The following is a 20,705-nucleotide window of genomic DNA, read 5'->3' as shown; positions in this document are numbered from 1 at the left end:
TATTCATTTTATAGGTGTGAATATAACCAAATAAGGGTCTATGGGGAGTTGCTGAAAATGTATACATTTACATACTGTTATGGATAAAAGAATTGTAAAGTAACCCCCTCGTTACTCACTCGCGGCGTTGAGGTGGAATGAGCAGGCAATAAAGGGTTCCATCTCCCCGATTCACCCCCGCGAAAACCTGTTTGATTATTTCTAACACTGGGCTCCCCCTACAATGGATGAGGAGAGAGGGGTAGTTCAAAATGGGGTCCACCGAAGCCAGCACTGGGGGCTGGGAGCTGCCTACGCCAGGCAGTGGGAGATGCCCTGGAAAGGGGTGTGTCCTAAGTGCTGATGTCCCTTAGAGGGGTGGGTCTTAAACATGAGCTGGAGGGAGGTAACTATATCTGTTTGGGATTAGATCAGCTGTGAACCCTCCTCTGAAGTCAGATGCCTACGGTGTTTCTTCTTGAAAGAGACCAAAGGAAAAGAGGTGACCCTCCTTCATAGCCCAGCAGTTAGAGAGCTTACCCAGGGTATAGGAGATGTAGGTCCAAGTCCCTCCTCTGCCTGATGAGAAGAGATTTGAACATGGATCCACCACCCAGCACAGGAGTACTCTAACCCATGATGTATGATGGTCTCCCTGTACCTCTGCTCTTTAAGCTGTATCCAGTTGGGATAACTACTTAACTAGCCCTTGAAGCAGAGAGACAGGGATAGGCTGTTTAGCATGGTGGTCAGGGTATGGAGGTGGGAGACCCAGACTCCAGTCCCCCTCTACTAATGACTATTTATTTAATCTAAAGTGGAACACCTTGAAGAAGAGAGACTGAGGTAGCCCAGTGTTGAGCTATGTTCAAATCCCTGCTCCTCAGGCAAGGGGGGGGGGGGATCTAAAGTGGGGTTTTCCCACAGCCTAGGTCCATACTTTAAGCACTAGCCTAAAAGTGGAAACAGCTCAGAGGTGTAATTATAGATGCTGCCTAGGAAACTGTCACAGTGACGATTTAGGTGATGAGTGAATTTAGGCACCTGCAGGGTTAGACAGCAACTGAGTAGGCATTTTGTGACTGCCAGTGGTGCCTAAGTCTGGGCCATAATTTTGAACATTCTTCCAAAGGAGCAACATTTGCAGAACTTGCCTCTACCTTTGTGTTGGATTTAGGTGAACAGAGTTTTCTCCTATTTTCATACACACCTATCACCTAATTCTTTAGTAAAGGAAGCTGCTATAAAGAGATCTAAAGGTAGAGCAGCAGATTCCACACCTTCAGACAGGGAAGGTAAAATGATTGATGCATTAGGAAGGAAGGTCGTTACATATTCTACACAATTAAAGTGTGGCTAATTATTTGGTTGTGAGGGCTTGCAACCAATTTTTATCTCTGGGATAAAGTGAGTAACTTTGTAAAACTGCTACTAGAGGAACAAAGTAAGCTAGTCAATGCCATTGTCTCAGAAAGTCAACAGCTCGCTAATCATTCCCTGCATGCTGTATTTGACTTCTTGGGCACAGCTGGTAGGACTGCAGCATTAGCTACTTCATTGCACAGATATACTAGGCTTAAATCCGTAGGAGTGTCCCAGAGACTATAGCCAAAGTAGATCTGCCAAAGGATAGAGAAGGTTTACTAGCTCTAAAACAGAAGGCAGCTAAGAAGCTATCCACGAGGTCCCAAACAAGTACCTTATACCTTAGTCTGGGTATTTCCCGAGACTTAAAAAAGATGGAGGTCTTTGGCCAGTTCTAGACCTGACAAAGCTTCAACAAGTTTATCAGGAAGTTCCATTTCTGAATGTTAAATCCTCACTTATTATTCTACCCTCTCACCAAGAGACTGGTTTGCAGCATTCCACATGAAGGATGCTTATTTTCACATTGCTGTAAGACAATCACACAGAAAATAGCTCTGTTTTATGGTAGAGAATGAACATTTTTAATTCAGTCCTTCCATTTGGTCATTCTACTGCCCCAGTGTTCATAAAATGCATTTCTGCAATGCCTGCTCACTTGAGGGGGCAGAAAATCTACGTATTTCCTTACTTCGATGACTGCCTAACAAAGGCTTTGTCTATAACAGCCCTCTCCAAACATATCATAAATACATACATGCTAGTCAGAAACCTAGGGCTGATAACTGAAATCACTACTTCAACCTCCCCACAAAATACCGTCATAGCAGCCATTCTGGACTCACAATTAAGCAGAGCGTTTCTGCCACTGACCATTTTTCAAAACATAAAATTGTCCATACAAACTTTGTACAGTGTGCTACCTCAAAAGATAGTTTTCCCTCTCCAGCTGATGGGATTCTTGGCTGCCAAAATGTATGTGATCCCAGTTGCATGCTTGAAGATTTCAATGAATTAAAACAAAGCAAAAGTTACCATTCCAAACTGTGTTCTAATGGCCTCAAGCAGGTGAACAGATCCAGGAAGTGCACTCAGAGGGAGTGATGGATCTTGGCTACTCAGTCACCCTGTGTCCAGCGTGAGGGAGGCCAGCGTATGGTAACTGGGAGTTAGCTCCTAAAACCACCAGCCTTTCAAGCCCTCCTCTCTGGGCTATCCCAGCCCTGTCTTTGCCTTGCTGCAGGTTACCAATAGGCGCATCCCAAGTAATTTAAATCGTTCCACTGTGATGACCAGCCCGACACTGGCCACTCATAGAAATCCCAGATCCTTTGCCCCCAAAGATTGCACACCCCAGTTTACCACTTTTACCATAAACCACCATGAGGCTTGCCAGGAAGGAACTGAGGTGGCTGAAGGGCAGCAGCATCCCCTTTCCCAGCCACAACCCTAGAAAGTACAGGAACACGTGAGTACTCCACCATCTATGCTGCATGAGGCTGGTGCATCTCCAAGAACTCATTACATATTAGGGTAAAGTCTGGACTGTTGAACAGCTGTGTCCCCTTAATTCTCCAGCAAGGGGAGCATTTTACACTGCTTTGCTGTCAGAACAGCCACTCCTGGCCTGCTCACACAGCCTTCAGTATGCAAATTAACAGAACGCCAAATCCATGAGCACTCTGGATAGTCACTCATGAATTACATTAGAGGGTCACATCTGCAAAATCTCAGTCCCAGATTTTCCCTCAGAAATGTGTGTCTTGTCCTGCTCAGTACCCTCCAGACCAATACAAGCTCATAGAAAGTCCATCGTTTCATCAAAGGAAAATAATAATGCACCAGCCTTGTTATCCCCAATGGTGTTTCCCCACAAGTTTTAATCTAAACACATGGGTTAAGATAAAACCATACATTAAATAATTACAGAAAGATGGATTTTAAGTAATTACAAGTGATGATGTGTAAAAGTCAGGATTGGTTACACAAGAAAATAAGAGTAATACACAAGCTAATACCTAATAGGCTGCAATAAACTTCACAGGCTGTCTCCTTTCAGCCTGGGACCACACCCCCTTCATTCAATTCTTTGAGAGCTGCCGATGTCATGAGCAGAGAGATAGTGGCCTCCACTTCACCTTGCCTCCGCCTATCTCTCATTTTTATACCACTCTCCCCTCTTTGAGGATTACCTCCCCCTTCCAGGTGCAGGTAACAAGTCTCTTGTGGACATGAGGATTGAAGAGTCATTGTGATGAAATGTAAATTCCTTGTTTACACGTAAGAATAGCCACACTGGATCAGAACAATGGTCCAACTAGCCCAGAATCCTGTTTTTCAACAGTGGCCAATGCCAGGTAATCCGTCCCATCGCCCATTCCCAGCTTCTGGCAAACAGCAATCCCTGCCCATCTCGCTAATAACCATTGATGGACCTATCCTCCATGAACTTAACTAGTTCCTTTTTGAACTCGTTATAGTCTTAACTTCCTCCCTCCTCCGTGAAAGGAGAGCTGCTTAAGCAGGTGATGGCTCTTGAACACATGGCTGGGGTGCAAGTGTACTTTTGTCTCTGAAAAACTTGTTTAGGCCTGCCTTTCTAACTCTGGAACATTACAGCAATGTCATACAGCAGAAACTTATAACTCTATCTACAATGTTGATACTCATATTTTGCCAGAACGATCATGTTCAGCAGATTATGAGTTTTCAAATTATATCTCACAAGGCCACTTTGTACAATGCTTATCATAGGCTGCTATAAGTGGTGACCTTCATAGTGCAGACTGTCACAATTTTATATATAAAACAACAGAGGACAATTTCAAATCCACCTCACAGATTGTCCCTTAGATTACACTAGTTGGGTGTACTGGGGGAGTTCATGCACTGTTGGGCTCTTTTGCCATCCCAACACCTTTGGGTGTGGACCTGGGATTGGGTCCTGCCCCTACCTCCTGCTTTTAGTCTGCTGGGAAGCGAGCAGGGCAGTGAACCCATATTCCTCGAGGTGTTAGCTGTCTTTTCTGTGGTCTAGGGCATCACCCCCACTACGGTGGGGCAGCAGTTGACCCCTGACCATTTAGGGGAAGTAGGATAGGTCTGTCCCCTGAAAAATTGATTTTAATCCTACTCTAATTCTGGGACTCTGATTTCTCAGTCAGGTGGAGAAGGGATGCAAGACTCTCCCTTTGGAGCTGTATGCAAGGAACTTCCTTCCCATTGTGGAGTTAACCTATTGCTTCTATCCAAGCCAGAGTTCCCTCTTGGCTCCCTGCTCCTGGTGGGCTGCGATTCAGGGTCCATGGCCACCCGCTGACATGGAATTGAACTAGCTACTTGAATGCTTTCCCCTTCTCTCACTCTATGAAGGGCAGACAAAATTTCAGCTATCCACTTTACCTGTCTGTCTCCTTACACTCAGCCAGGGTCTCGGCCATCACAGGGCTCAGCTCTCCCTCCGCTTCCCCGTTGAAGGGGCAATGAGCTAGCCCACTTGATCCCAGAACCAGACTTTAGGGAGTTTACACCTGAGTCAGGGTGACTCTCACTTCTCCTGAGGAGCTGGGTAGAGGCCAGCCCCCACCACACTAGCATTCAGGTGTCTGCTTACAGATGGGAAGATGTGTGAGCTTTACAGCCTTTCCTTTATGTCACTGAGAAAGGAGAAAAGCCCATTGCTCTCGCTCAGTTGCATTTTGGTTGGCACCTTCCGTCTCAGCCTTCTGGGTCCCTGTCAGCTCTTGATCCACCTGCTTGGCTCTTACAGGGAGAACTAGGTTTTGTCTTAAGGTGACGCAGGCATTTCAAAGAAAGACGTCAAAGTGGAAGTCTTGGAGTAGAATCCTTGTGGGAATGAAGAACTAGAACGAATGGAATTACACTGAGCAAAGAAAAATACCATTCAGCCCTGAGCAGCGTGCCGCTCTAGAGAACAATCTTCTCTAGTCAACGGCTGGGAGCCTCACTGTTTGGAATGTGCACAGCCAGGCATGGACAAAGTCATGGGGATGGTCTGGAAGGATTAGAGAACCAGATTCCATCATCTTGGAGTAGTAGCAGATGTACCCCCTAATAAAGCTTCACCAGGTCTAGTTCCCCTGAGTCTCAAACTTTTGACTCCATTGTGCATCCCTTCCCCATCGTATAGGCATCGGGTTTGCTGCAGATCCAGCGTCTCCATGTGCTACACCTCGAGCTGCCGAACCAGTCCTCATCCATCAGATACACACAGTTGCCTCCTCCTCTTACTGGAAACCTGCAACAGAGACAGCAGGAGTGGGAAACACAGAGGGGTTGGGCATGTCCCATCTGTCACAGACAGGGCAAGACAACCCCCCAGAACAGGTCTGTGAGGGGAGATGCTGCGCTCACAGACATTAGCCCCACTTCAGACTCCTCCCTTGCAGAAGGGGAAACATAAAGGGGTAGAAAACAATTAGCAGGTATTGCAGGGCAGGAAGAGGGGAAAGAGGCTGGGGTTGAGAGATAACAGCTAGGGCTTCCAGTCATGTCTTTATGCTGGGTAGATATTTGGCATGACTTGCCCGCTATTCAGCTTTGCCCGATGCTCTCACCTAGACCCAGCTCTCTCTCCAGTCCCAGTCAGCCCACAGGGGAGAAATTCCACAGGCAGCATCAGCTCTCCATGAAGAAAAGTTTGCCATGATCCTCCCCAGCTCTGGGATGGTCAGAGAGTCAAGAGATGTTTCAAACCCTATGGGGCTGCCAAGACAGATTTCTGTCTAGTAGCTTCCTATTGAGAGGACCTCAAGTTACACCAACAGCGCAGAGGGGACCCTGTTAGTCTCTGTAGCTGGGAGGTGTGGCCTCCCTCTGAGATTGAGGCAGAGGGAGAGCCATCCCCTCCCCCCCCGGGGGCTGGAACCCAGAAAGACAACACCTGACCGGAAGCAGGTAGGCAGGGCTAGGCCTTTAAAACCCAGGCCTGCTTGCTCAGTCAGGGGCCAGTGGCCAAGGGAGAAGGACGCCTCTCCCTTGGTGCTCAAGCCTAGGGCCATGCCCAACGTCCACCCAGAGGAAAAGCTGATGGATCTACCCAAGGTGTGGGGCCCTGCAGATCCGGAGGAGCTGCCTGAACTGTACGACCTGGAGGAAAGCCTGCTGGAGCTGCCTACTGCCTGGGGACCTGAGGACTTAAAGGAACTGCCTTCTGCAAAGGATCCCACACAATTTCCGGACCTGCCGCCGCTTGACGGTGAAGAACTCGTGTGACTCCCGCAAGCCTTCTAACCCGGTGACCCAGAGGGAGACAACTAATCCCAGGTACTCTAGGGAGAGGATGGGAGGAAGAAGCCCAGGGAAGCCAACTACGGTGCAGCTGAGCCGACACTCGCTGTGAGTCAGCGTGTTTCAGCTGGAGCCCCGCTGACCAGTGATGGGACACCCCATCACTGACAGGGCCCTGGGCTGGGACACAGTGGAGATGGGTGGGCCTGCATCCCCCTCCCCCGCTTCCCTCACCCTGACCTGGGGTAAATGTCGGCTGAGCGCCAGGACCGGTCCCTTACTGCCTGCCCTACCCTGCCTAAGGGCCGAGCCATAGACTGCTGCTCACCCCGCTAAGGGCTTGGGCCTGTGTGGGTTTGCCTGCCTGCCCTATAAAAGGGCCAGGCCATAGATTGCTGCCCGCCCTACCAAGGGCTCAAGCCTGTGTGTTTCCCTGCCTGCTCGCCCCATCGAAGGGCAGGCTATAGACTGCTTCCTTGCCTTGTCCGGGGCTCGAGACTGTTTGCTGGCCTGCCCCCACACCCTCAGGGAGGCTAGGCTATAGACTGCTTCCTCGCCCTGCTGAGGGCTGTTTCCCACTGCCGGCCCATCCCTAGCTGAGGGCCGGACCACAGACTGATAGCATGTCCCAAGGGGCAAGAGACTATTTCCCCAAAGGAGCGGCCTGACCCAAGGCTCGCCCTACTGAGGGCTGAAGGCGGCCCCTTAATTCGGACTCCCCGAAGAGAGTAGGCGCCAGGAAGTGTGACCTCCCTCTGAGACTGACACAGAGGGAGAGCCACCGGCGCCGCCCCCTACAGGGGATCTTCTACAGTCTCCAAACAATGCACTGCAGAAAGGGTTAAAGGGTCTAACTTCCACACGGACAGCCCTCTGGAGCTCTGGTTAACGTCTCCTCCAATGGAGCAGCAACCTCCCTCGTGCCCAGGACTGTGCTGTATTTTAAACCCCTTGGGACTTCTGTTGTGTTTGTGCTAGATGCTGTTCCATGAGGGCTTGGTCCAGGGCTCCCAGGTACTACCTTAATACAAATAATCAATAATTGATAACACTACAATCAAAGGCTGGCTGCATCTTGGTTTTAATCTATGAAACATACATACTATGACACTGAGCCAGCAACTGTGAAGTACTAGCAGGCTAAATGACCCAAATTCAACTTTTAGAGACATATTAGGAGATAATGATTATATTTGTCTGTATTTACATATATATTGTTAGAGGTTAACAATGTAACCAAGCGTTTCCTGTCTGTCACCATATTCTATTAATTCAGAGATCAAAAGGGGATATTAACATTCAGATGAAACTTGGATGTAGTAATATCATTGTCTTTATTGCTCTTTGAAGTTTGTGGTAAACTACCTGTGAATGGCTATAGATTAGCAGTTACCTTATGGTAATCAATACAGCTAATTACCAGTGTGTACACAGGAAACAGGTTTTACTTCAAAGCCACGGTGATTCATCATTTAAGGAATATCTGCTGTCAGGGGACTATCAATAACCTGCCAGATGTCTATAAAAGAAGTCTGGGCTCCTGATCCTGTTATCTCAGCTCTGCTTAAATTTAAGAGAAAGTTAAGTTGCAAAACTGAGGTCTTCAACTCCAGTCTGGATTACCCTCATACTAGATATGGACTAAATATTTAGATTATAAATTGATTAACTGATTCTGGAAAGAACTTTCTGCTATGAAACTGACCTATGGATTTATTGGTTAAAAGATCATTATACAAACAGATATGAATACTCTCCCTCTTTTCTTTTTTTAATAAATCTTAGTTTGGTTACTAAGAACTGGCTGTTAGCGTGTACTTGGGTAAGATCTGAAATATTCATTGACCTGGTGGGTAATGCGTCCAATCTCTTGGGATCAGTAGAACTTTATACGAGATGAACAAGATTTTCAGTAATCCTCATCACATTTGACCTGGCTATCTGGGTAGGAGGCCAGGACTGGATTGCTTTAAGGGAATTGTACTTTTGACTTCTGGACAACCAGTAAGGTATTGTAGAAGCTGTTTTGTTGCTGGCTTGGTGAATCTAATTATTAGACTAGCCACCAGGTTTGGGGATTAACTGCCCCATTCTTTGCAGTTTGCCCTGACTGAGCAATCTCAGAGTGGCTCCCCACAGAGACTACAGTCACAATACATAAAAATAAGAACACAGATTTGGCTAGATGAGGAGCTATTGATCAGTCTGCAGCACAGCAGACACCTGTGAGCTAACACAAACAATATTACTAGAGGGAAAGGGACTCACTGGAGGCCAAATTCGGTGCCATTGGGCCATCTCCAGGGCTGGCCTGGCTCCCTGTGAAGGCCGATCCAGCGATCAAGAAAGACCTTGTAGAGCAATAGGAAATCCTGAAAAATAAGACAAGTCAGATTATATTTAGGCTGGCCCCTGGCTGTGGTGACCACCTGCCTCTGTGTGGCACCTGGTGGTCAGAAGTTCAAGTTTGGATGGGTCACCTGTAGTTTGCCAGCTGAGAGCCCCAAGTCAGATGACAACAGCCACGCCCAGATCATGCCATGGGGAGGCTGAGGAAAAGGTCCAGTCTAATGAGTCCAGCCAAAGACAGGACTCTGCAACAGCTCTCCTCTACACCAGCCCCCTTCTAGGTCTGGAAGGGGATGGAGGAAGCAAGTGAAGAGCCATTACAACAGCAGCTGGCAGCTCTGCCCCTCTGACAGCACCTCAGCCAGTAAGCCAGTTGCTGGCTGAGAATCCCAGTTTGATGAAAGTCCCGTCAGACTGGAACCTGCTCAGCTGGGAGCCTGAGGACATGTGCAAGAAGTGAGGGCTGCTCAGAGGCCATCTTCCACCCCTCCCCCCATCTCATCCCCACATCTATATTCAGACAGACCTGCCCTTCTGCAATCTAAACAACATTTAGCTTTGCTGGCACTGCTACCTCCATGCCAGGCTCCTTCCCAGCATGTTACACATAGTGCCCCCCGCTCAGCCAAGTAGGTGGGGGCTTCTCTGAGGAATGGCCAAGTTCACTTCCCACAGAGCCCAAGAGCCTTAGTTCTGCCCCAGGCAGGGTCATGGAGCCCCCTTCCCACCATGGAGTCACTGGCTGTGGTGAACTAGAGAGGCAGGTTCTCGACAGGCAGCCCAGTGGCCAAGGCCAGCCTAGCCCTACAGAGAGGGATCCTCCAGCCTTGGGCTCTGGGGAAAAAGGGGATTGGGCTGAGAGTGAGTGGGTTTCCATGACCCCTGACTATGAGCCCAGCTCTAACCAGGGCTGGGATTCGGTTGCCAGAAACACTCTCAGGTTTCCCAGTATAAGAAACAACAGGGCAATTTCTGGGACCTAGGGCTGAGTCTAGCCTGATTCCAGCCCTGCCAAGCCCCGTCGGTTGGGCTGAAGCATCTGCCGCTCACTCACCTTTTCCTGCTCACTGTCGATCCCAGCCAGGGAGGCGCTGAGTGAAGAGCACTGGCTCTGGCTGTAGGTCCAATTCCCTTCAGTCTCTGAGAAATAATAGCATTTCCCTCGGTATCCAATCCAGCCCTCTGGGCAGCAGGGCACAGGAGTCCAGACCGGAGCAGCCAGTTTAGATTTTTCCACTGAAAATGAGGTAGGTAATACAGGGTCAGAGACTGTGTCGTCCTACCCTGATTTTTTATCTGAGAGAATGAGGGGAGAGAATCCCTCAGATCCAGACTGCTAGCTCCTTACATCCCTGGCAGCTGTGCTGAGGGAGGATAGGAAGTAAGCCATTTGAAACAAGATGGGGGGAAAAAAACCTTCTCTTTCATAGCTTAATTTCTGGTGGTCAAATTCACTGAAAGTGCAGCCGAGAAGCACCCAAAAACAGCAGTAACACCAGATTCACCATGAAGTCATGAAGCAGGCAGGTAGGGGGAGTGTTATCCAATCACTGGCACAAACGAATATTGACACCTAATAAAGATGTAGTTCAATATGATCATGCGGGTCGCGGAGTCTACTAACCCAGGGACATCCTGCTAACCCAGCAGGCTGGCTCCCCAACCAGGTTCTTTGCTTTAGAGATGTATCTTGGGATGAAGATGGGATTGGACTGACATCAGGGAACACACCCTGACTGCACTAATATGTGCAAGCGACAGGCTCCCCGAGAAGCAGACACGAGAGCCAGCCCAACAGAGATGTGTTTAATGCAAGTGCCTGTAAGAGTAAGAATTCCAGGGATGTTCCCAGCCTGGGTGGAGACACTAGAACAGCTCAGAGCATTTTATCTTGTGCTTAAAAGAAGCCTGTGCAAAGTGTCGTAACGGGTTAAAATCACCACATTGTGCATGTGCCCCGAGTCCATGTTGAGAAAGGAACAAGTATTTAATTTATAGGTGATGAATGGAAAAGTTCATTGAAGATTGTTCATTATATTTCAAGGTTTTGTAACCATCTGTTCTTATAATTGTTCCTAGTTTTTTGTTTTGTTTTTTTTGTAGGCGATAAGGAGAAGTTGTTGGTCTCGAGAACAGACAAAGAGGTACAAGTTGTAAACCCCATGGAAGAGGAGCTCAGAGGCAGCAAAAACCCTGACCAAAAGTAACCAGTTGAACTTGAAATAGGGGTAACTTGAGAGCACAGCAGTTCCTAGGCCCAAATTTGGAAGTTTGAAGTTGCTGCAATTTTTACTTGAAAGTTATACCTGGTCAAGGATAGACTTCTGGCCTGAGGACCTCCCCAAGGAGGGAGGGACAAAGTGACGTAGGAATACCCATAATTGGTTTGGCGGACGTATAGGCTGGAGTGGAGATAAAAGGGTCGTCAGACAAAGCAAAAATTAGAGAGTCTTGTCGTGAGGACCACCGAGCCTCCCCAAGGGGCACACCAGAATCGTGCCTGCAAGAGGGTCTGATCACCCCTCTGGCCTCTCTCCAGCTCGTCGCCTACATTACCTTAGAATAGTCAGGTAACTGAGCTGATAACCCGTTGGGACTTGTCCTGCGGATCAAAATACACTGGGTGCGAATACGAGAGGTTCCACCTGGAGGAATATACCCTAGGTGTGGATACGATAGAGGTCCCACCTGGATGAAGAAACAGAGCTCTAAATGGAAAGACCAGGTCATGAAACATCTGTTATCTTTGCTGCAGTTGAGTTCATCTCTGTATGTGGTGAGTAGTGAATGTGAATGTAAAACTAGCAATAATTCTACCTGTATTCTAGGAGTGATTGTGACTGTAATTGTTGGAATAACTGTTTTTTGTACGTGCTTTATAATTGTTAGGGTTTTTTTTAGTTTTATATGTGACTTGAGAATTTGTAACAGAAGGAGGAAACAAGATTTGTGGTAAAACAAATTGCTTAAGTTTTTAGTTGTTGTATTAAGTTTGTATCTAACATTTAATCATTGTAATCAATTTCTGTTGTTTGTAGTTATATATAAAGTGAATCAGTAAGAGAAAAGTTTGATTCAAGTAGTTGTACTAGTAAGTTGTTAAATAAAGACTATTAAGTGGTTAAGAATTTGAGTAGTTTTCCAGATTTTTTCAGGAAGTTTGCCAACTTTTTCTAAGTTATCTTTTTCAAGCCTCACACTCTGTCTTAAAGGGAACATAAACGAATCGTCTTAGTGCCTCAAAGCACCCTCCAAACTGCTCCTGTAATTTGGGGGGCCGTTCATCCCTGGTAACTGTTGCTGCACAAAATTCCAGCATATGGCCCCCCCTCGCATCTGCCCATCCATTCGGGCTAACAGTCAACCCACGACCTGACCTTATTAGGGCATTACCATGGATACGGCTACACCTTTGGCTCCCATGTCATCTATGAGGAATGTAACTGACCAGGGGAGACGAAACTCCCCAGCAACCAGGAAAACTGCAAGGGTCCCCCGGCCAATCCAGTGCTGGCACGAAGCCCATATCATGTTCCTGGGCCAATCAGTTAACCCTTCATGTCCCATTTAGCTCATAAAGAGGGGTCTTTCCCAAGCCCCCTCGGAGAGCAGTATCGAAACCAGCCTGATCAGTTGGTCTGTCCTCCCCACGCACGTCTTCGCCCTTCCCCCCGAGCGTGAAACGAGTTTTGCCGGCCCGTATCGAATTAATCGAGTAATGCTGTGAATATTGATAAGGAGTTTACCATCAGTCTGTATTTTACAGCTACATTGTCTGTGTAACTGTCTGTGTGAAATCTTTCTGTTTTGCCAGTAACTGTCTGTGTGAAATCTCTCTGTGTGTTTGTGTGAAAGCAATCTGTCTTAACTGCTTCTGCCACTGTGCCTTATAGTAACCGTCTGTGTGATCCCCCCCCCCCCCCTTTCGTTTCCTGCAAGCAGCTAATTGTCTTTGTAGCACACTAGTAAGTGTCCCTCTGCTTAGTGAGAGACCAGAGTTTGATTCCTGGCAGGGAACCACTGTCTGTTTAATATTAGTTTAGGTCTTTATAGTTAGTTGCCTGTTTAATACCTTGTTATATCAATATGTTTTGTGCTTAATTGTTTTTATATCCTTTCATATTATTTTATACTTAACTGTTTGTTTAGATGAGTATAACTAGTTACAAATCTATATTACTCCTTTGTTTATAATACAACTCATTTATTCCCTAACTGACTCCTTATTGACTCTGGGGGATTGTTAACCTGTCAGAACAGTAACCTTATCAAAACACGGCACTTAGGCACTTCACAGAGTATTAGGAGCCATGTGAATTAGTTTTACGAAAGTGCTGTAATTCTCAGCTACATGAAATAATCACAAGGTGGCACCAGAACTTGAGAAATGGGAACCATCTATGAGGTTAAAGTTAAAAAGATTCCGTGCCAAAGGCACCTTTAAAGAGACAGTTCAGCTGGGATTTCCCCAATGGCCTTAAACTAGCTAGTTTGCCACACAACTCGCAGGGAATTTCAGTGGGCACCAGACTCCTGCAACCTGCTTTTGGAAGCCCCACCCTGGCCTTCTTCCCCCAGTGCAGCAGCAGGGACAGGATTACCCAAAACTACTTGGAAAGCTGCCCTGAAATTTAAGCCTTTCAGTGAAGGAGCAGCAGTGGGGTCAGCCATGACTGACATCAAGGACACATATGAAGGGCCAGTGCAGTCATTGTCATGGCCAATCCCTCGATTCGAGGATGATCTTTACCACAGAATTTACATAGGTTCTGAGATGACTCATGAGTCCAATCCTGGAATCACAGATCCACCTGCAATAGGTACAGAGATTTCCCAGCACGTCAGCTGCCTACCAGAAATGCTATGATAGAAGCTTGCACATGATTTATTTTAATGTTGGGAGACTGGTACGCCTTCAGTGACCACATAATTATGACAAGCTGTAGGTCTGGAGCCCAGTGACAGAAGAAGGTCCGAGACAACCGAAGATCTCCAACTTGCATGTGCCTTCATCTGTTTTCACAGCCATTGAGATCCAGGAGGTCCTCCTCCACCTGATCCACTGTTGGGGGAAACTTGGGGGGGAGGAGGGGAGAGAAATCTGGACAGTGCTTTGTCTGGGACCTCTCCTCACATCTGTTAGTCTTCAGCGACCCTACCAGGAGCACAAAACCTTGCAGAGTATTAAAACTATTAACCTATTGCCAGTGCAGTAGGTTAATAGTCAGAGGTAGGGTTATTGTATCACTAAAAAGTAAGCCAGGAGAAGCCATTCTAGACTCCTTACATTCACTGGTTAGGAACTTCCCTGCCTCCCTGCTTGATCTCAGAGGAGTTCTCCCTTTTTCTCTTCTCCAGGGTAGGTGGAATTATAACTCAAACCCTTTCATCTATTTCTCCATTACCTAATCATTTTTTGCACCTCAGTGGCTGATTTTCCAAACTTCTCCATGTGCCTTCATACTCTATGAGGAACAGTCACAAAGTTAAGCCTGAAAATGACCATAAGAAGCAAGAAAGGAAAGAATCTGACCAAAACATGCACAAGATATACATTTCCTTGCAGCTTTAACAGTGCAGTCTCAGGCAGACCTGTGGGCAGGAGTGCATCTGAGCAATGAAGTCAAAGGCAGTACTAGATTGTGTCTGATTTCATGACTGATTTAAGAGAGCTCTCAAATTTCATACCTTTTAAAGAACTGAATGTGCAGGATCCAGTGGAGAGGCTGCCAGGCCTTTGTCAACGCCCCCTTCAAGTCAAGGGGCAACTTGATGGCATCAGAAGGAGCCTGTCAATTCTGGCAGCCTCTTTAAATGGGTCTATTTCCCCAATTACCTCCTCTGCCTAATAGCACAAAAACGCCCTGCAGCACGTAGCCCCAGAGCTCACAAGATCTAGCTTACAATGGGTGAGCCAGAGACCACACATCAACTGCACTACACTAGGGAGCTGGGATTGACATTTCTCCCATAGCTGCCTAATTTCTCTGCACCCCAGAGCTCAGATACCATGGTGACAGGTGTTATGGAACGACCCAAAAGAGACCAATCCCACTCCCACTGGCATGCTTCTAACTTCTCCATACACATATTTCACATGGAACAGTAATGAAGAGCAGCCCTCAAACAGCACAGACTATGTGCACAGACATGGCCAGTTAACATCCCTGGGAAACCATCACTTCTGATTTTCTTCACTTGTGGGTTTATGTTCTCAGCCAGAGTGGAGGTGTTTACACTGTATTTTAAGGATTGTTACAGTGATACCACAGCCCAAGCCAGCCCTGCCCTGAAGAGGGGATGCAGGAAGGCCAGCTCGATAACAGCAGAGCAGCACATCCCACCTGTGGTGTGCTGCTTAGTAATGGCAAGAGGGTAGGCACAAAATCCAGTCAATTAATGTCTACACATGTTTAATGAGAGCTCATGTGAGTTCAAATTTTGCAGAGGGAGCCAGCAAGTGGTGGGGCAAGAAACATCCTTTATGAATCTGAGAAAAGTCGGCCTTGCGGTTTAAGGTGCTGGCGTTGGACTCCAGAGATGGTGGATCAGTTCCCACTTCACGTCACTTTGAAAATCTCTAAGGAGCTTAGACATCCAGGACTTTCAATGAGAGTGGAACACCTAACTGCACTTTGTGCCTTTAACCCTAACCCCTTTGATCTCTCTGTTCCCCACCTGTAATACAGTTCCCCACCTGTAATGATAATTAGAGATGATAATTGTGGTAAACCTGATACCATGGTGATGGGGCCATATAAGCATCTAGACAGACTCCTTTCTGACCTCACTGCTCAAGCTAGAAAGGTTGGGGAATAAAGATTATGTAGCTGCAACAGCTCCAGGGGCCATGGAAGCCACTGACTGGGGTCAGGAAAGGCCATGCACTTACCTGCTAAAGATACTGTCAGAGCAATGATGATGACCAAAACTGTAAGTGCAATTAACACTTTAATCACAAGTTTCCTGATCTTGGAGTTAGGCCAATGACCTGAAAGAGACAAAGCCATGAATGCTCCTGGGGCTGGGGAGTAGACTTTCATCAGTATCAGTTTCTGAGCTGTCTTAGAGCAAAGATCTATTTATTTAGATTCCCCAGAGTGCTCCCGTTCACTCCCTGGGTACAAACAGCCAAGCCCCACTCCAATCAAACAGCTAAGCACAATAAACTCAAATAAATAAATAGCAAAGGTATCAGATGGACATCAGAAACATCTATTAATTGCCTCCCTGCCCCCACACAGAAGCCTCTGTACTGAGAGTCTGAAACAACCCCCAGGTCCCTCAGACTACAGATTGGCCTCTCTGGATCCTTCTCCAGGGTTTAAACAACAGAGGGCCTCATCTCATCTCCTCTGGGACTCTCTGGAATCCCATTCTCACTTCCTCTGAAGAAGCAAGTTTCCTTTAAAATCTTTATAATCAGGACAAAGAGAGGATTTCAGTTACCGACAGCGAAACATCTTGACACACTATTTCTCAGGGGAATGACCACAGGCAACTCCCACGGGGAGACCAACCTCCAAGCCCGAGCGTATCTGACCTTTGGAGGTCTCAGCATCCCCATCACCTTCTTCCTGCACATCAGCCTTAGCAAATGGCTCTGGGCCACATTCTACAGGCACAGCAGCTTCATCAGCAAAAAAATGTAACGACAGGTGGAGATGTGGGGCCAGTTACCTGATACGCCGTTACCTGTTCATGCTCATGCACACCCAAGGCCCTGCTTCTGCACAATGTTTTTGGTGTACCTCTAACACATTTTACACAGAAAAGGAAAGCAAAAGTGAAGTGGAACAAAGGGTGATGTGCACCAGGATTTCAGAGGGGTGACTATCCCCATTCATCAAAGATGGCCCCTGTAGCACTCCAGTGGCGTACGGAGGATCTCCGGTGCCTGGGGACCAAGCCTACATTTGTGCCCACTTCCTCCTCTGCATAGGACAGGAGGGGTCTTGGCGCTGCCCCAGGGAGGAGGGGGTCTGTACCTGCAGGGGGGGCATGAGGCGTGGGGGCTGGCGCAAATGAAGGCTTGGCTCTGCCACCCTCTACTCCCCGCACTTACCCGGCATGCAGCACCCACCTCTCCTGCTGCAGCCCAGTAATCGCTCAGATGAGGGCAGCCTGACCCACCCCCAGCCTGTGGAGAGGGGCTGGGCTGGCCCTTCATGACATGCAGGGGGGAGGCGCTGAGAGGTGCCCCTCAGTGCCTCCTGTGTCCCCCACCTGTTTCAAATGAATAGCTTGAACCCTCTCCCCTTGCACACTTACCCCCACTCCAGCAGCCTGGCGCTGGCTTGGATGGGGGCAGACTCACTACCCGTCCTGGGAGAGGAGCCGGGCCAGCCCTTCACGACGCGCAGCGGGTGGGAGGCGCAGGAGCAGAAGTGGAAGCAGCCGCCCCTCAGCCTCCTGTCCCCTCTGCATGTCGTGACAGCCCAGTCCATTTACCCACTGCTCCAACCCCACAGTCCAGCGCCAGCTCAGATGGGGTGCCAGGTCAGCCCTTCACGACAGGTGGAGGGCGCTGGAGGCTGAAGGGTGGCTGCTCCCACTTCTGCTCCTTCGCCTCTCCCCCACGCATCGAGAAGGGCATGCCCGGGTCCCTCCCCCAGGCCAGGGGGTGAGGTTACCCCATGTGAGCCGGTGCCAAGCTGCGGGGCTGCAGCAGGTAAGTGCGCTCTGGGCAGCCCTTCACGATGGGCAGAGGGCACAGGAGGCTCTGCGCCCCTCAGAGCCTCCTGCAGCCCCCACCACCTGCACGTCATGAAGGGCTGGCCCAGCGCCTCCCCGCAGGCCGGTGCCCAGGGGCCTGGCCCTTCCTCCCCCTCAATATGCCACTGCAGCACCCTCTCAAGACCTCTGGCTATGTCCAGGCACACAAAGTACAAGTAGCAGCAACAATGTGGGTACCTGCTCCATAGGAGTCTAGTGAGGCAATCGATTTTCTGCTGTATCCAGGGATGGCAGTTGGAACAGCTGCATCCACCACTGAAAACATGCCTTCTTCTGTACATGCCTCAGGGTCTCTCCCCAGCCTGTTCTCATAGTCTGGCTCCCCTCTTTCGTCCACATCTCCATACCAGCTAAAAGGCTCTTTTAGCTGCAGTTCCTTGTCAGTGGGACACACTCCTTCCTCCATCTCTCCTCTCACACCAGGAGCCTGGGGTGTGTGCTGTGCAGCTTCTCTGAACTCCAAGCTGTAACAAGACAGTGAAAGAGGCAGTGGCATTTTTCTGTAGTTCCCTCTTGCTATTAGTTATTCTCCTCTCCTTCAAAGAAACCCAGAACAAAAACTGAATACCTTTCCCTCCATCCCCATGCTAGTTTACCTGAACAACTGCCCCAGCCACTATCAGTGAGTGACATAACTAAAAACGATCCCTGCCAGTCAGCTCAAAAAACTGGAGAGATGGGGTACCCCAGAGATTTGTCCCCCCACTGCCCACAGGAAACCACCTCTGGATCTGAGTGAGGGGAGGGAGCTCCCCCACTTACTGACAGCCAGGTGTCCTCAATTGTTCTGTTCACTGTCAGAAACATGGAGCAACTAGCAAAGGCAATAACTAAAATACCTCTCATCCCCTTCCCACACCACGGGTCCATCCAAACCCTGCCCCCAGTCCTGTCCAGTGGGTACCGTAATTAAATCCCTTCCCCGCACCCATCCCAAAGAGCTCCACCCAGGTGTTTGGTCTCCCACTACTGATGTGAAAGCCCCTATGGGTGGGATTGGGGGGAACCCCCTTCCCTGACACAGGGGTGTGCGTGCGGAGGGAGAGCCCGAGCCTGTTACTCCCACAGGCCAGGTGTGGAGGGGGATGGGGAAGGAACGGCTCTCTCACACATTCATAAGCAGTGCGTCTGGGGGTCTCTGCAGCCTGAAGCGGCACCTAGTCCACAGAGATGGGAGATCAGCACAGCCAGAGGGGAAACCTCAACCTCCATTGCTCCCCGGGCTGTGTCTGGGAGTCAGTAGGGGTGGGGGCCCCCGGCCCTGGCAGTGGGTGGGGTCAGCAAGGGAAGGCCTGGCCTGGCCTGGCCTGGCCTGGCAGTGAGGGGGGCAGGGAGGGAGCTCGCCCCGCCGCACAGCGAACGCTGACGGCCGCAGGTGGGAGGACGGGACGGGACGGGGCGCGGCGGGAGGGGCAGCGGCGCGCGGACGTTTCCCCGTTTCCCGCTGCGCGGCCTAACGCCAGGGCGGGGCGGTTTGGAACGACAGGCTCAGATCCCGCCCAACGCCCGCACCCAGGGGGCGCGAGGCGAGGCGAGGCGAGGCCCGGCCCGGCCCAGCCCAGCCCACCCCACCCCACCCAGGAAGTGACAGTTCCGGCGCAGCCCGCCTTCCGGCCCGGGATCTGCGCACCAGCCGCAGCGCTTACCGTGCCGGGCCCGTCCAGCGCCGAGCCTCCCAGGCAGCGGCACCGAGAGAGCCCCGGGCCGCCTACGGGGGTTCCGCCTAATTTGGGTCAAATGACAGCCCCTCCCCCTCCGCGGAAAGTCCCGTCCACGCCTAGTTGGCGGGTGTTTTGTTTTGTTTTGTTCAGTCCCGCCAAGCCCCGCCCCTTAGCCAAGCCCAACCAATCAGGCACTCAGCTCCCCGCCCACGGCCCGATGGGTTCGGGCCCCGCTCCCCACGTCCTGGTTCTGGTCCTGAGGCCCGAGCGGGCGCTTGCGCTGTGTCGGTCTCTGCTCTGTGCTAACAAACATCCTGCCCCGCGCCCGGGCTGGAGCCAGCGGATGCCTGGATCCGCGCTAGGCGCTGCTGTAGACGTGGCCTGGTTTGGGGTGGGGCGTGGACACGCCTGCTGCTGGGGTTAGCGCAGCACGTACGTTCCCGATGTAGCGATGGCTCAGTGGAGAGCAGAATCTCGCTCGCTTGCTGCAGCGGTGATAGGACCGGGGGGAGGGGGGCAGTGAGAAGAAGAGGTTCTGGCAGTGGTGGGGCTGGGGACCCTGCCCTAGCAGTGACAAGGCACTGTGAAGGGGGAGGCTTGCTGCGTCAGTTCTGAATGTAAACAAATTGCTACTGCCCAGCACGTAATTGGTTGAACCCTAGCTCCTCCTGCATTACAATTAAGCCCTGCTGGGCACGCTCTTCCTTCGCCTTGGGAGGCCGGCATTGTGATGGGGTCCCCCATGCATCCCAACTGCCTGCCCCTGGACTAGAGGATGGGGAAAGGCAGCAGCATCAGCAAATTGCGACTGGACAGCCAAAGAGAACACCTAGCTGTCAGTAACTGCTACCAGTAGTGTTGGAAAAAGATTCCAAGTGTGGTTCGTTACCTTGCACTGGTAAGAGACCCACACAGGATTTCAGGCTGGACAGTCTCCAAAAGAGTTTATTCTGCAGAAGGTCAGTTCCCAAGTCCACAAGTGGACAGTGGAAAAAGACCCCGAACAAAGAATTACAGACAGTTTTATACCTTATTATTACTTAAACATTCGTGACAAGACCATATATATCCCCCTTACAAGGGCACAAACCTATTTTCTCTATAACTATTGGTCTATATTATTATTCATAAGATACTTTTACAGATGTTTTGCAGCTAACTACAACTTATCTATCAAGGTTGCAGAGCTTGCTGAATTCAGCCGAGGCTTATCTCTCTCTCTGCATTCCTAAGAACTTTCCATGATCTGTGCACAGAGTGAAACAGCCTTGCCTTATAAACAAAGAAGCTGCAAAAATGGAGTAACTATAGTCAAGCAAACAATTATTTTCTTTCAGTAGCAAACTGACACCAGCAATGTGTAAA

The 20,705-nt window shown here is 49.5% G+C and overlaps 1 protein-coding gene across 1 annotated transcript; it reads right to left on the bottom strand.

Moving 5' to 3' along the window:
* Positions 1 to 3,206: 3,206 nt before the first annotated feature.
* Positions 3,207 to 19,465, bottom strand: LOC137152009 (C-type lectin domain family 2 member D-like). The gene is made up of 7 exons (XM_067546484.1): positions 19,326 to 19,465; positions 18,789 to 18,836; positions 17,857 to 18,143; positions 15,836 to 15,934; positions 9,998 to 10,179; positions 8,863 to 8,966; positions 3,207 to 5,602 (listed from the first exon to the last, which is right to left on the bottom strand). The coding sequence occupies exons 2-7, from the start codon at positions 18,794 to 18,796 to the stop codon at positions 5,452 to 5,454; spliced, it is 831 nt and encodes a 276-aa protein (XP_067402585.1). The 5' UTR covers positions 18,797 to 18,836; positions 19,326 to 19,465; the 3' UTR covers positions 3,207 to 5,451.
* Between the last annotated feature and the right edge of the window lie 1,240 nt (positions 19,466 to 20,705).

Source organism: Emydura macquarii, unplaced genomic scaffold, assembly GCF_026122565.2.
Source record: "Emydura macquarii macquarii isolate MOO-44397 ecotype Brisbane River unplaced genomic scaffold, CSIRO-AGI_Emac_v2 contig_1132, whole genome shotgun sequence".
Lineage (NCBI taxonomy): Eukaryota > Metazoa > Chordata > Testudines > Chelidae > Emydura > Emydura macquarii.
Note: the sequence above shows the minus strand (reverse complement) of the source record. Positions and strands in the feature narration are given on the sequence as shown.